The sequence below is a fragment of the Papaver somniferum genome, unplaced genomic scaffold, assembly GCF_003573695.1.
Source record: "Papaver somniferum cultivar HN1 unplaced genomic scaffold, ASM357369v1 unplaced-scaffold_81, whole genome shotgun sequence".
Lineage (NCBI taxonomy): Eukaryota > Viridiplantae > Streptophyta > Magnoliopsida > Ranunculales > Papaveraceae > Papaver > Papaver somniferum.
This window is the reverse complement of record NW_020651082.1, coordinates 4,892,496-4,909,645: the sequence shown is the minus strand read 5'-3', so window position 1 is coordinate 4,909,645 and position 17,150 is coordinate 4,892,496. Positions and strand designations below refer to the sequence as shown.

Here is a 17,150-nt window from a genome sequence, read left to right as displayed (position 1 = left end):
TTCATAGTCTATGATAATGTTATCCGTAATTTATCTACCCGAAAGAAGGCTGATTGGTTGTGGGATATAATCTTGTTTATGATAGGCTTTAGCATGTTAGTAAAATCTTTGAAATTATCGTGTAAACAATATTGATTAACCTTATGGGCCTAAAATCCGCCGAGGTTTGAAGAGTGGTAATTTTCGAGATTAACGTAATAAATGCATGATTGAAGTTCGAGTTTAAAATCCACGATTTAAAGAAATCTTGAATTGCTGAAATAATAAATTTGCCCAAAATGTCCCATTTTAGCTTTAAAAAAAATGGGCTGAAATCCTTCTGGACCTGGAGCCCCTCATTGATTCATATTAGAAATATATAATAGCCCATATTTCTTCCTTTGATGGGATTTCACAAAGGGAGGAATTTTCTTCTTCAAAAATGCCAAGGATCAATTATGTTTGAGACATCAAAATCATAATTACTGATTTGAGAGGTACTGGATCTGAGTGAAATGACTGAAAAGAAGAGAATAAATTTGGTCTCAATCAAATAACCGTAGCCCGATGGCTCCCCCAGGGAATTGATTGAATTGATCTTTTTCTTATTTGATGCCGACGCATGGAAGTATTCAGTGTTTTGATCATATTCACTAAAGAATTTATCCCTATAGATCTATTGATAGTAATCGTTTCTTATTTCGTACCATTTTCCTAGCTCAGCTTGTAGATTTTTATTTTTTCTATGTTTCCAGAAAAATTACCAGACCTGTGGATGCTCTCGATTTTATTGTTTAGGATTTTTATATTTTTGTGAATATTTCCGAAAACACCATTATTCTAATGAGCGAAATTCGAAGAAAGGAGTTTAAGGTTCGAATGAAAATCATTATTGGGATGGCTATCCGAGTAGAATCTTCAAGAAGCATTTACTACCGATGTTAATGTTGGGGGAGCTAACCAAGATATAATACACCTGAATGGTTTTTGTAATTTCCTCTTTTCAGGGTTTGAATCTAAAAAAACGGGTATGATCTGAATGCACTCTGGGTAAGAAAATTACCTTTGTGTGTGGAAAGTCTTGTATCCATTGTTACAAGATTAATACTTTGTCAATTCTTTCACAAATATTTACTTCTCCATGTCTGTTGTTTGACCATGTGAAAGGTGCTTCTTCATATCTCGTATTTTACAATCCCATTAAATCGATTGTTTGAACAATAAATAATTTGCTGCTCGAAGATACTCGGTGTTCCCTTGTTTTTCTTCCGGGTCAAAAATAACGTTTAGATCCCAATTAATATCCATGGGCTATTTACCCCTGGAGCAAACTCTGCAATATATGTCTCACACTTACGTACCCCTCCATAGTTTAAGCAGAAAAATCCATCCGCAATTCAGGGTCACAAATAGACTGCCACTCAGAGTTCCGATATGTGTTGCATTTCCTAAACCCTGTACGGCCATTCCACATCAAAAATACAGCAAAAAAGATTTAATGCCAAAATGGAAGCAGACACCTGTGATAGATATATTCAAGTTCCTAAAAACAGAAAGACAGCCACTTTTCAAGTGAAAAGAAAAACCTGTTCCCAACAACAAACAGTGATTGCCCTCTTTTTCATCTTCTCGAATAGACAACACATTTTTGAGTCTGACATAAACAAGACAACTCAATTACCTATTTGAATTTCCCACCGTGATTTTACAACCATCCACCGATTCTTTCAACGAGTCATAACCAAAGACCAAGAAGAATCAAAAATCATATTTCCAACAAAGAATGAAAAAAAACAACATAAGCAATGACATCTGGTAGCTAGGTGGATTTTTATTTCCGAAATTTCTAACTTGACAGCTAGTAGGTTTATATTGAGCTTCACAAAACGAGACGGTATATAAACAAAGAAAGACTAGTAGGCTGTAAGAAGAAAGCTTGAATCACAGTTTAAGACAACTCTACTTAAACTTGATTAACAGACAATCATACTTTAAAGGGTTCTCGAATCAAAACTTATTTCCAAGATTTCTGCTTTCTTCGGTTCTCTTTGTTGTTCTTCTGGGTTTTAAAATTTGCTGTTTTTCAGTTTTTTGGGAGTTTCAGGTCAGCTTTGCTTTTCCGTAGTCTCACTTTATTAGATTCTTGCTGGATTCTTTCTCTATATATTCTTATTTTGATTTTTACATAAAAAAAAATGGATTCAATTCCAACATGGAGTAAGCTGGCATCATTCACGCCGTACTTGCTCTGTTTCATAACTTTCTTCATATTCATAGAACAAATCAAATACTTGAAAAAGAAAAAATCATTACCAGGTCCGGTTTTAATCTTACCCTTCTTAGGCAACGTTATTCAGCTTGTCAAAAACCCAACGAAATTCTGGGACGATCAAGCGAAAACAGCTAAAGAATCAGGGTTTTCTGCAAACTACATAATTGGTAAATTCATCGTTTTCATTCAAAACACTGAGCTATCTCATAAAGTCTTTGCGAATGTTCGTCCTGATGCGTTTCATTTGATCGGTCATCCTTTTGGCAAGAAGTTATTTGGTGAGCATAATCTTATTTACATGTCTGGTCAAGCACATAAAGATCTCCGCCGTCGAATCGCTCCGAATTTCACACCTAAAGCTTTAGCAACATACATATCGTTGCAACAGAGTATTATTCTCGAGCACCTGAAGAAATGGGAAAGTTTGTCAGTGCAAAATGGTAGCAAACCACTGCCTTTGCGGTATCTATGCCGGGACATGAATCTGGATACGTCGCAGAAGGTGTTCGTCGGTCCGTATTTGAGTGAGAAGTCTCGTCAGGAATTCAACAAAGATTATAATCTGTTTAATGTGGGATTAATGAAGTTGCCAATTGACTTGCCGGGGTTTGCATTCCACAAAGCTCGGTTCGCGGTTTCTCGGTTAGTCAAGACGCTTGGTGATTGTGTGAAGCTAAGCAAAATGAGATTGGTGTCAGGGCAAGAGCCAGTTTGTTTGATTGATTTTTGGATGCAAGAGCTTCTAAAAGAAATGCAAGAGAGTGGGTCTGATGCTGCAAATGAAGTGCCACCGCATTCGAGCAATATCGAAATTGGCGGGCATCTATTTGATTTTCTTTTTGCAGCTCAAGATGCATCAACTTCATCATTACTATGGGCAGTGGCACTATTAGAACAGAACCCGGAAATTTTATCAAAAGTTCGTCAAGAAGTGAGTCAGATATGGTCACCTGAGTCTGACACGCTTATAACGGCGGAGAATCTACGGGCAATGAAATACACGGAAGCCGTTGCTAGAGAGGTAATGAGATATAGAGCTCCGGCGACATTAGTTCCACATATTTCCGGTGAAGATTTTCAACTGACAGAATCATACACAATTCCTAAAGGAACAATTGTGTTTCCTTCTGTTTTTGAATCGTCATTTCAAGGTTTTACTGAGCCGGAACGGTTCGACCCAGACAGGTTTGATGAAACTCGTCAAGAAGATCGGCTGTTTAAGAGGAATTTTCTAGTGTTCGGTGCTGGACCCCATCAGTGTGTTGGTCAAAGATACGCCGTTAATCACTTGGTGTTGTTTATTGCGATGTTCACATCGTTACTTGATTTTAAACGATTCAAAACGGACGGCTGTGATGATATCGCTTATGTACCTACGATCTGTCCTAAAGATGATTGTTCGGTGTATTTGTCTCGACGGTGTGCCCGTTATCCATCATTCGCATGAAAAGTGGTGTGGCCAACAAAATTGGTGGATCAAGAGTTTGATTAAAGGCTAAAGTACCCTTCGATTGTGTGGAGTGTCAGATGTTTGGTGGCTTTTGTTCGGAAGAGTGTAATGGGAGGCCGCGCGTTTGTGAATATTTGAAGATTGAATGGTCGTGGGTTGATTCTTTGTTTACCTTCTAGGGTTTTTTTAGTAGTTTTAGTTCAAGATGATCATGTTATGATAGGAATGTTGGGTTGGAATTCTTTGTTATGGTCGATGTTTTATTGGAATTCTTTGTTAGGGTCAAAAAAAAATGCATGAATGAATAATCTTTTGTTTGTGGCGTGGGATTGAAAGCGAATAATTTTGTTGATGACGGATCAAGTCAAATCATATAACCCGCCGGCGTTGTTCTTTGAATCTTTACGGGTTTTCTTTTTCAAAAAAGAATCTTTAAGGTTGTGTTTGGTATCATCTCATTTTTCTATAAATGCACGAAATTAATCATCCTTTTATAGAAACATGGTTTCTTCTACGATTTATAAGTGTTGATACCAGCTCTACTAAAGGCTAATATGAGTTCATATAGGATAAAAAAAATTCTGGCTATTCTGAATATTGGATCGATAGACTGATATCAACCCCTAGTAAAGCTGATACCAACCCTTATAAATCATGAGTATTTCGATGCTCGATAATAAGTCTGATTCTAGGAAATTATGGGCCCATTTTATGAAAAGGGGGTCTAAATTTTATTTTTATTTTATTGTTATTCTTTATATCGTGGAAACTGATTTCTTGAGTACGATTTTCATATACTTGATTTTGTCGAGGTATATATAAAATTAGCTGGGGAAATTAGTTGGGGAAATTTTATTGTACTTGCCAGTATAGTTTTCCGATACTGCATTCAGAATCGACATGGTTTTTGTGTTGTACCCGATTAATTTTATACGATCGTTTTTGTTCTGTACCCAATTTATTTTATACGATCATGTGGGAAAAAATGTATATTTTCGGGTTACATTTGAGGTTGCAATGGTACCATAAAAAGTTATATAATATATAGTTACCAAATACATTAAAATGGGTACCATGAAAAGTTATATAGTATATAGTTACCAAATACATTAAAATGGGTGCATCTGAGGTATTAGATATAATATAATCAGTCTGAATTTCAGGTACTGTATTATTTCAAACAGTTTTGCAGAAGGATGAATACAAACAAAACAAGTTCATAATAGTTTCGAATTTCAGTTGCTGAATTTTTGATGCTGTCACATTTTCACTCACCGATTTTAAATTTTAGAAAAAGAGAAAACAATGAAAGTAAATCTCCTAAAACTACTGAGTTTATGCTCAACAAATACGAGGTCATGAAGATTTAATTGGTAAACAAATCTCTGACAACTACTAATAGTTCATTACATTCCACGCCTTCAGCCCAGTACTAATGATCATTGTCATAACAAAGAATTTCTACTCCTTTGTTTTCCTGAACAGGTTGAAGAGAGTGTGAAAATTATCTAGCAGCAGAACTTAGTAATCTGAAGAACAAAAAAAAAAAAGAGTTAAAGTAAGATCCAAAGACAAGGGAAAAAACAGAAGAAATTATTCACATAGATTCTAAACCCCAAGAATACAAATATCACGTGTTAAGACAAGGGAAAAAGAATAAGCAAGATAGACACCTGTAAAATGTCCTGGGTTGTGATCCCAGAATCAATCAGTTGGCCTTTAAGGAGGTCAAACTTCTCCGGTGTCAGCTTGTTGAATATACTGAAAAATAATCGCAATTTTCATTTAAGAAAGATAAAAATATCCTACAAACTGGAGGTGACAGATAAAGTGAGGCCAACAGATTAGACTACCAACATCAATAACATCAAGTTCTTCCAATGGGTGAACCAAGAAACAAAATCAGGAATTTACCCTTTCAGCGTCTTCAGTACACGTTCTTTCTCGGAGAGATTTTCCCTTCGAACCGACCATGGCACCTCAGCTTTCACAAGAGGAGCAGGTCCTACCTAATTACAGTACGATATCAGAGAATATCAGATCCATAGCAGTAGGTAATAAAAGCTGAAGAGCGACTGATAACTTGAGAAACTTGTAATTCGCTAACAAGCTAGATATATCAATTATTTAGGCATTCACCAACATAGTTTCAAAGTAGAAAATATTCCATTAGAGAAATACGTAGTAAATACACCTAGATTGGGAGATACATGAGCCTTTCCTCTGGATAAAAATCCATGCTCGTCACATCAGATCCTTGACGCAAGCTCTCACAACGACTTTAGGAAGGCCGTCTTGCAAGTTGAAAGTGGAGGGGTGTCCCATACAAGACAATGACACCTACAAAATGGGCAGTAATAAAATGAGGAAGGCCGTCTGCATTATAAAAACAACCCATCCTTGACAAATCAATCACAAATATTCCAACCTTTGATTTTTTTTTCTCTTCCATCAATACTGAAGATGGAAGGAACTCCGATGAGAGGTCTCAAGTCCACCACAACCAACGGCGTTGGACCATTCACTGATTGGGAGATGGTGTTGGTTGAAGCCTACAACAACCAACACCATGTCCTTTCTGCTTTCATCAGCGACACTTTTAATACATTGGATACAGAAATACCTGAAGAACAACAAATCTTTAGGATTGATGCAATGAAGTTAATTTCAATCTTCTCTATTCGTTTCATTCTTCTCTTATTCTTCTCTTAATATTTCATGATTATGTCTCATCCATGTTTTGCCGGGCTGAGTAGTGACTAAATTCTGTCGTGAACTCCAGTTCACTAAGGAAAGCAGTGCATATCGTCATTTATAGGGTCCTATGAATTTAATTAGGTACGTTGACAACACGGTCGTATAAATTTCAATGAGTACCTTATTTTGAAAGGTACTATAAATTATGATGGGTAATTCTCTTTGAAGGTAGTATAAATTTAACCAGATATCCTCACCAGTCTGTAACATTAAAAAAAATAGGTAAATTGTTTGAAATAAATTGAGCCTGAATAGAGTGAGAAATCAATTTAGACACTGCATGCGTCGAGGTTAAAATAGTGCAATAAAGTCCAGCAGTCAATTCAGAAAGAAAGCCCTAGGAAGGAAAGAAGTGATGGAAGTACCTTGGAACTTGTACTAAGCTATCTATGATTCAGTGTTAGTCTGATGCAAGCTCTGAAGTGGAGGGAGTTTCTGCGTGTTATGCTTCTTGATGCCATTTCGGCATTGACACTTCTTCTAGAGTCCTAAATCCCTTTTCAACCGTACAGGATTGGCTTTAATCTCATTAATGTTATCTTGAAAGTTGATTTCCTTACCAACGTCATTCCGAACACCAGCTCCCCCTCTCTGTGACCACTTCACATCCATTACATTTATTAGGATTGTAACCTATGCCATACATTTAGATGAATTGTATTCAGAATCATGCCAAAGACACTCTGTGATTTGGTCAATCAGAGAATATTTGATGCATTAATCAACAAAAGAAACACAATTAAACAGAAAAACAAAAAAGCAGCAGATAAGGGCTAATAAAAGTCGAGCTAAAAGAAGAAAAAAAACTGATTCAGGGCTTGACTGATGAGGGATCAATTTACAGCCGGAACAACTAGATACATATGTCTTTGAATTCAAGAATGCGGATCTAGACCTACATTACTATTAATTAAACTTAAAAGCGATATTGTTGGATTAGGTGATCAATTATTGTTAATTACTTAGATTTAACGTGAACCTTAGATGTTAAGCTCCACAAAGAGGATGACTATTGGCTACTGAAGTGTGCCAAACAATACCACTACAACGACAAACCAACGAATTCGTCCTGAAAAACATTGATGTGATCCCACAAAGTGCTGAGCCTATCAAGCGCCAACTCTCTCCTGCTCTGTATGCACAAGGTTCGTCTTGAACCAACAATATCAGGTATCAATACATATTACGCTGAAGTTCTATAAGACTGTAAATAGTCTGGTTCCATATTTGTAGGTAGAAAATTAAAAAAATATTGTTGACATATAAAACTTGCAACCATGGTTATGAGCGGTTTAGTTTTTGGTTTTGCGATCTGTATATACTTGCAGTATTGCGGAATCTATTAATTCATATCAAACACCACCACTCTAACAATAACTTTTCTTTAAGATTCTTACTTTACCCCTTTAAGCATACTAATCAAATCCAATAATCCCATTTTCTCATAAAAAATGTATCATAAATGATAATCAATTTCTTGAGAACAATGAAGAAAACACACATAACAGGATACCTATTGTAATTGCAATCCTAACTACACACATACCAGAAAGAAAACAATGAAGGATGGTTTTCATTAAATCTTCCATTTGCATATCACGCATTAAAAAAAATTCAAAATCAATTTCATGGAACTGATCAAAACCTAAATTCAACATACAGTTCATCAATAAAATAAAAAATTTCAGATAAGATGTGTACTCCTTAAAATCAAGACTCACTTCTAAATCAGTGGTAATACCCCTTGGTTTGAGCCCGAATCATATAACCAACTAAATACAAATCCGATATGATTCCATTCAATTCACTATAGGAGAAGCAAGGGGATTGGTTTTAAACAGTAAAAAGAGGGTTAGGGTTTCACACAGGAAAAAATTGCTATTACAATCACCATTCCATGAAAAAATAAATGAGGTAGTAGTACATACCTGTACCATCTGGATTTGATGAATTCATATCCATCGATCCATATAGGTCAGAGGTTATATACATTATATAGTACCATTCCAAGATATCTTATTAATTTTATACTATAGAAATTGAAAATCAAAAAGCCACATAGTGGTAAACCATAAAAATCAGACTATCACATTATGTCTCAAATGGAAGCACAATTTGACTCGAATCTCTTCCATGTCCTATCATGTTCATGTTCTTGCAAGGACTTAAAAGGATCAAATAAGAGCGATGAACAAATGTTGTCTCTTTAACTTCTCCATACCCTTTGCAATACGCCACAGGTTCGTCTTATTCAAGGCTTTCCCAAATCTAAGGGTGATGAACAAACGCTGGCCCTGTATCAGTTTACTTGCCTACTTGTGATACAGAGTCATGGAGTTGACACACATGTTATATTGCAGGACCATCTGACGACCATCGTAAATAGTGAGTTGTAGGTTGAGTAAGCATCAACTTCAAATCAAGGGCATCAGGGTGGTCGGTCGAAGTTTCACTGGATTAGTGTTGTTCTTGCAAAGGCAGTTCAAGATAGATGAGAAAATTAGTAACACCTTAAAAGCTTTCTCAATGATCGAGTTCTTCTATGGCCTTCCTAGTTTTCTGTTTGGTTAAAGAAATCATATGAATCAAACTAAACCATCTAAAATTTAATGCACCAAAGAAACTTTGTTAGTCTACCAAATGAATGATATCTTTAAATTTTCCAGTAGAAAAACGGGTGAAGAAAACTAAATATTAAAAATAAAAACACAGAATCAAACTCAACTTACTGGAAACAAACATGATTCACCTGCGTCAACTTATTGACGCATTCCTTGATTATCAGTGGATCTGCAACCAATAAGATACAACATTAAAAAGTACACATATGATTCTGTCGATCATAGATTAGGTAATTAATTAAGCAAATATGATAAAGGTACAATTCAAAAGAGTAAGTGAAAGATTGAAATCGACAAAAGATAGAAAGGCAGGCGAGAAAGGGTGGAGAGGCAGATGATTAAGGTTTTGGAAAAAATTATTAAGGTTTTGAGCTTCTGAAAAGTACGGCAAGGCTTTTGTTTATATTTTTAGACATAGATCCACTGAGAATTCATGTGCAACAAAAACACCAGAAAACAATCTAAACCCTTGTAAAATAGACTTGGTGGTGTTCCCGGCTAAAGTATTGTTGGTCTGAAATAACGGGACGATCCTATTGGTAGAAATATATCCTGGTGGGGCCAGAAGCTCTCAGAAAAGAGTTTTGTTCAACTTTTTACCACAACAGAAGAAAAATCACCTGAAATCATATTATTAATTCTCCAACAATTTTGTATATATACCCAATTGCTTGTTTTCACACATCATATGTAGTCAACATAATAGAACATTAGGCATATTATGTAGTGATTTTCTCATGAGCTAAGCAGTATTATTTTAAAATATTAAAAGCAATTTTTTATCAATAACTAGAAGTGTTATTGAAAAATGATAACTAGATGTACATCAAAATATGATGCCTCTTTACAACACCATCTAGGATTTTAAACTTCAAACGTACATAACCAGAGTCATTTTGCATCATATGTTTTCTGTTTTAATTGACTCCCTTTTGCTAGTTTATTTGCCTCCCGGTTATAGTTCCTATGTACCTACCTGTTATAGTTCTTATATTTGATATTTATCGTACTATTATTACACAAAAAGGATGTCACATCCTTTAGTATTGCTTTTGTTCTTCAGTGACTAGTCACAAGATGATGGTCTGCTATTCAAAAAAATTGACGCATATTTACAATTTATTATTATCCTGATGTTGTTCGGATCTAGCTCATCCACCTATTGAATTGTTCATTCTATAGCTAACCGTTCTGCTGATACCATTGTTTCTGAATTACTCTTCAGTTCTGCTAAAAATCTTTGGATCCCCTTTATATACTCCATAGGATTTGTCTTATCTTTGTTAAAATTAACCACATTTATGTGTTTCCAAATCTGCTAGCATATGATATTGAACACTTCTTTCCAATCTCATAACTCATATGAGAACCAGATTTTAATCCAAGCTAAAAAAATCTACATTAGAAGTTGGCATCGAATGCCAAGTCCAAACCATACAGCTCTAGTGAAATCGCAAGAAGTGAATATATGAGCAGATGTTTCCGTCTGGTTAGTACTATATGAAAGACAATAAGGCTCTACATGTTTTAGCACTGCATTCATTTTATGCTCTCAAGGGTAAAATATCATTTTCCATTTTCCAGGTAAACAAAGTAATTCATGGAAATCTTTTCATATGCCAGATTTTTTTTTCCGAACTTATCAGTGTTATTATGATGTTCATGAGAAAGAAATCTATATGGTGATCTAGTAGAACTGGTGAGTGTCTTACCTTTATCCTCCCTGATCAACCGCATCATAAATATCTTAACTTGTTGTTTATATGTTTTACAGAAAACCATCGCTTAGACCAAGTTTAATGAAGAAATCGGAAAAGAGTTTAATCATTTTGAATGCTATGTACTCTACAGAGATAATGTCGCTGGATTTGATGTAGTTTGATGTTATTGTTGTCTTTTATTAAAATGTTGTATGCAAGTTTAAAATGTAATAAATATCACTTCTGAAGTGGAAATCTATTTTAAATTCTTAATATTTTCATTCATTGATATTACTGCCAATTCTTTTACAAGATATAAACTTAGATAGTAATAAAAAGTACTAAAAAACTTCAATAAAAATCAAGTACAAGCTTTGGCCTCCTTTTTATCTTCATTTTATGTATCTTCTATTCAACGCGCTATTTGACGATTTCGCCTTTGTTTTTGAATTTTTTATAGTTAACCTTCGAAACTTGAGCTCTTCTCTGCCTTCTGGCGGAACATTTTTTTGGAGCAACTTCACAAACTTGCACTTTCCTCTTAAAAATTTCAATCTTTTTAAAACTTCCACATATCTTAGAAACAACAGCTTCAAGTTTTGCATGGCAAAAAAATGTGATCGCCTTTTCAGGCATTTTATCAATAATAAAAACTTAAAATTGAAGTAGATTTAGAAGAGAAAATTCAAGAGATGTGATATTTGGTGTGAATGAATTGTTTGAAGAGGGTGGAAATTTATAGAGGTAAATTTGAAGAAAAAAAAGATTATCAAGGTAAATTTGAAAAAAATGACCGTTTTTTATATTTGAAAACCTAGCCGTTGGCGGTTGTGTATCATACGCCAGCGTGTCTAAGTAGACCGGCCGTTTTTACTTTTTACTCAAAACGCTAGCATTTTTAGTTGAAACGCGCGTTTGATGATTAGCCGTCCACTTATTTTCCCATAGTGGATAAACATGTTTGGCTATCCACCGGGCTCAATAATTTTTTTCATTTGAACATGTCTGTGGGGCGAGATAAATGTCAAAATCCACCTAGGATACACATCCATTTTTTCTAAAATCATTCTCCAACCCTGATGCCTTAATCAATGTATAAATGAATTTAGTTTGGCTTTGTGACAATGTCTACCATCCTAGTCATCTTTTACTTAATTGAATTAACTTTATTATATTAATTAACCAGTTTTAGCTCTAAGAAAATCTTAATTATGAAAAATAAAATTTATACTAATTAAAAGAAGAGGTTACATGCAATATTGTTGGAGATGATTTTTTTTGTTCTCCCAAAAAAAAATTCTTAAAATTTCTTATCTCCCCTCTTAGGGCTGTCAATGGATGAATATCCGCCGGATATTGGCCAAACCGATAAGGTTAAGGTTAAGCGTTATCGAATATCGGATATCCGATAACATCCGGCGGATATCAAAAATGCAATCTGATAACGTTAACGTTAAGCTATCGGATATCGGATATTTATCCGTTAAAATCCGATAACGCTTCCCACAGAAACAAAATTATGAATACATTAAATCTTGATAATTTTTCAACTAGATTATGAATACATTAAATCTTGATATTATGAATACTTCTCTCCGACAGTCGATAGATAATACCTAGGGGTAGGAAATTACAAGTACACCTCTAGGCTATCGGATATCAGATATTAACCTAACGGAAGAAGCCTATTCTGATACCATTATCGTTAAGAGGAAATATCCGATAGAATATCCGATATCCTATATGTCGGATTAAATCCTATAGGATGTCGGATTTCGGAAATGGATATCGGATATCGGTTATCCGTTGCCAGCCCTATCCCCTCTCTCTCTCACTTCTCCTGAGAAAAGAAAAAAACCCAAACTTTATCTTTTTGCTCAGATGTAGTCCTTTTGGGGCTAGATCTGAGCACGAATCTGAGTTTTTTTGTGTTTTAGTTTTAGAATAAAAGGATCTACCTAGTCCATTTGGGGCCTCTTTTTTTCACCTTTATGGTGTTTTTTGTCTTCACCATCATGGTGATTCTCTTTTATTTTAATGGTTACTTGATCTTGATTATGTGTTTGTTCAAGTACATCGCCGGATTCAGGTTACTCTCGATTCTCCGATCAACAAATTTGTAAGTTACTCCTATACCATTGGAGCATTACTTCATCAGGAAGACGATTTATCAAATGGTCCATAAATATTATGAAAACCACCTTCTCTCTGATTCAATCGGTTCTTGCAGTCTTGTATTAGGTCAGTATTTAGAATTCCTTCCCTTTTCTTTGTCGGAATTTTCAATCATGTACCGCTACAAGCGTGTTTTTTCTTGTTACTTTTTGAATTTTATGTAATTGAGATCCATGTAATCATGATTTTCCATTACTGAAAATTGAATTACAAAAAAAAAAAATTCTCCCTAATTTTAAGAAAAAATAGATTGAAGATGTCTTATTTGTGTCTGATTTCCTTACGACTATAATCGGGTAATAACAAATCAACTGTCATTACTTTCAGATTGTTTAATTACTTTCTGCATACTTAACGGAAGAAAGAATCGCTGCAAGAATCCTTTCAAGTTTTGATATCATATTTCAGGTATAAATTTTATTTTATCCTTTTGGTAAATTATGTAGTCATGCGGGAACGGGATGATTTTCCATCTTGTAGTAACACCACGACTACTATTGTTACGTTAGGAATTGCAATTAATTATTAAGTTTCCAAGTGGGATAAATCAAAGTGTGGGTATAATGCGGAATTCCCTCCCACATCAGACCCATTTTCAAAAATAATAAATGACACATTAACCTTTGTTTCTGTCGAATTAATTTGTAGGTTAATTATTTAATTTCAAAATTCCATATAAATTTCGAATTTGAACGTGGAGTTAATTTAGATCTAATTTATGGATCTATATTAAATTAAATCATTCACCAAAATCATATAATACAGTCGATTTGTCTTTAAATCCTTGTAAATTACCGGATTAAATTTGGTGTTAAACCAATTATAAATTTAGTCCAAGAATTGCCCATAATTATAAATATGTAAGCCTATAATCAAAATAAGATATTAGGTGACATCTTTTCATGTTTAGAATTTGTCATAAATTCTTAGGCATCACATGGAGTTTCTCTAAAAATTCCAGCAATTAGATCTATTGTCGACCTAGACTTTAGATGATCTTTATCATGTGTAGGTTTATCCTTAACCCTTTATTATCAGATTGATTTGGAGTCGAACTAAACTCTAAAAAATTAGGAGTTGGCAAAAATCCATAAACACCAAAAATATCAAGAGTTGACCTAAAATCTTAATTTTAAATCTATAATCATAGTTTCACCAAGCTTTCGACTAAGCCTCTGTTATACATATCTCAAACATAAAGATCTATTCTCAATTTCCAGTAAATTCTGGTATCACAATTTATGTTGAAAGTTTTGGTAAAATAAATTATAAACATTTCCCCTTTATAATGAAGTAGAGGTCAATTTTACGATTGGGCGGCTGATGGGTGCCTAACACCTTCCCGTCACGTACTAGAATCTCCTTACCCAGACTCTCAGATAGCATACCATAAACATGTAAGTCATAACTAAATTTGTTTTCCCGAAAGAATTAAACTAGTTAAAAATGGGCCCTGATTCCCCTTAATCAGGTGGAGACTTCAATACATCTCTCTTCCTTACGGAGTTAGCTCTCTTATTAACGAATTAGTAAGAAGTTACCCCGATCCGTCTTGTGCGACTAACGTCCACGAACGGATGAGCACATGTAATTTTTTACCATAATAAATTATGGATCGGACGAGACGGACTCTTAACCTGTTACCTACCTCGATTTCTACAGTGGCGACTTCACTGGGGAATAAGATTTTCGACTTGAAAAATAATTATTGGGAAATTTTATAATTTAATTTTTTGTTATACTGGTCACCAAAACAAGCTTTGTGATTTCAGGTACCAAAATCAAGTAAGCAACTATAACGAAGAAAAGAACTTTCATTCATAGTTGGCGGAGGAAGGGGGAAGACTAGTCAAGATGGATGCCTCACAACCAAAAAGTCGAAGAGAAAGTCGCACATTTCTTTAAGAAGCTGGAAGACGAGGCCAGAAACGTTGCGAACAACCAAAAAGGTCCCAATTATTCATCAACAAACAAATGGTTCTAGACCAGAAAACGATCCTCAACCGCATAAAGAGCAAAACAAAAATGAGGAATCCGGAAATCTAGGCGATGAAAATGAAAATCCACCACCAAGTAAAGAACATTTGGAATTCGAATATTTCAAAGAGCACGTGATGAAAAGGCTTTCAACAATTGAAGACAACACCAGGCTCGAAAGCAAAATATGGTATACTGCACCAAAAGAGAACCTTCCGGAAGGTTTCAAGTTTCCTAAGGGGCACATGAAGGGTTCACCGACTGGATGAGCCGATGGGACAAGAAAGTGTTCGAGATGTTTGAACGACCATCTGAAGAAACACAACTAAGAATACTAATGAGAAATGTTTGTATGTCTTACAGGGGTCTCATCAGCATGTCGACACCAAAAAATCTTTCAGCTTTCCAAAGAAAAGGGGCAAGCATCGAGGATGCTATGAGGGATGGAGCATTCACCGGAATCCTTATGGGGCAAAACTCCACAAAGAAAAAAGAAGTTAATTATGTTAACCCATTACCTTCCCGACCAAAATACATCAAAGCAACAGGGAAAGCACCTTCGACTGAAGCGCCTCGACAAGAAAGAGGACGACGTGAACCACATGAAAAGAGATGGAGCAAAAATCGTGTATTCTCTGACCTCGATGGAGAAATCAGCACATTTCTTCCCATGTTAATCAAAGAGAAGTTGATCCAACTCTGAGACCCTAAGCCTGTACCTAATCCCAAACATCCGGGATTTGACGAAACAAAGACATGTGATTTTCATCAAGGAATCGGCCATGATACAAATTCATGTTGGGTACTAAGACACCTTATCCAAGACCTATTGGATGAAGGTAAGATAGTAATCGAGGGAGCGGCAAAGCAACCCAACATCCACCAGAATCCTCTTCCAATACATCCAGGAAATGGAAGAGTCAACTTAATTGGAGCCAACGATAACGAAGAAGATCGACCACTCCCAATAACGGATCGCACAACAAAATGGCCATCCCAAACAAATGAGGATGGAAGGGTCATTGCACAGAACAACAAAGAAGCAACAAAAGGGACTCCGGATGTCAACATCCTAAAGGTAAATAAAAAGCCATTGTTCACTATTGCAGGAAGTGGGAAAGTCATATACTCGGAACGACTGCCGGAAAAATGCGAAGAGGTGCAACATCAAACAAGGGGAGGAAGACAGTTCAAGCCTCCCAACTTGCGGAACGGAAACCCAAGTGTCCTGTCCAGGGGAAAACCAATTCAAATCAGGCCAAGCAATCAACAAGAAGCAATAAAACAAGATAACTTACTCATCGAGCAGTTGCGAAGAACAAAGGCGGATATCTCTATTTGGGGGCTGTTAGAGGCGTCGACAACTCATCGCCAAGATTTACAAGAGGCATTAAGTTTGATGCACGTTCCCACGGGAATCACTCCCAATGAGCTGGTACATCTAATCGACCAAGCTGCAAGGCCAGGCGCGATTACTTTTACAGATGGCGATTTACCACTAGAAGGTAGAAACCAAAACAAAGGGCTTTACATCACCATCGGTTCGGAAAATATGATCATACCTTCTGTCTTCATGGACAATGGTGCTGGTGTTAACATCTGCACGTTAAAATCTACTCAAAATATGGGGATTAACATGAGTCGCATTACTAAAGCTGACGAATCAGCTTTAACAGTCAAGGTATTCAACAATGGTAAGCAAAAGGGAATTGGTAAACTCACTATTGAAATATGGGTTGGTCCACTAAAAACCCATGCTAACTTTCTTGTAATGGATATCGCGGCGAGTTTTCACCTCCTGCTAGGGCGACCATGGATGCAAAAGAACGGGATTGGCGCGTCATCCCTTCACCAGAAAGCCAGGTTCTGGATGGATAATAAACTAATCACCGTACGTGCATATGACGGTGAGAATGAAATAAGTGCCCATCAAGTATCTGTAAACATGGTCCCGGAAATTCATAATTATACAGCGGAAATCCGACATGAGGGTGAAGTCGGAGTGACAAGTAGTCGTGCGTGTACGAGTCAATTCAAATATCGGAACCGAAACATACCAAAAACGCTTCAAAAATGCAAGTTCTTCCCTGGGATGGGACTTGGGATCCGACAACAAGGGCCTACACAACCAATATCGATCTCGGGAAAGAAGGCATTCGATACGTCCGGTTTGGGATACAGCTCGACCCGAGGAAACTCTACAACCTTCAGAAAGAAGC

At 35.9% G+C, this 17,150-nt stretch overlaps 1 protein-coding gene and 1 long non-coding RNA gene across 3 annotated transcripts; one reads left to right on the top strand and one right to left on the bottom strand.

Annotated features, from left to right (window-relative positions):
• The first annotated feature begins 1,871 nt into the window (after window positions 1–1,871).
• Window positions 1,872–4,126, top strand: LOC113345304 (cytochrome P450 710A1-like). The gene has a single exon (XM_026589091.1). The coding sequence runs from the start codon at window positions 2,175–2,177 to the stop codon at window positions 3,696–3,698; it is 1,524 nt and encodes a 507-aa protein (XP_026444876.1). The 5' UTR covers window positions 1,872–2,174; the 3' UTR covers window positions 3,699–4,126.
• A 777-nt stretch (window positions 4,127–4,903) lies between these two features.
• LOC113345155 lies at window positions 4,904–9,479 on the bottom strand. Of its 2 annotated transcripts, XR_003358026.1 has the most exons (8): window positions 9,188–9,479; window positions 6,824–7,091; window positions 6,579–6,659; window positions 6,130–6,324; window positions 5,896–6,041; window positions 5,616–5,710; window positions 5,375–5,462; window positions 4,904–5,230 (listed from the first exon to the last, which is right to left on the bottom strand). It is a non-coding gene; the product is annotated as an uncharacterized LOC113345155 (long non-coding RNA). The 2 variants fall into 2 exon arrangements; XR_003358025.1 differs by lacking the exon at window positions 6,579–6,659.
• Window positions 9,480–17,150: the final 7,671 nt, after the last annotated feature.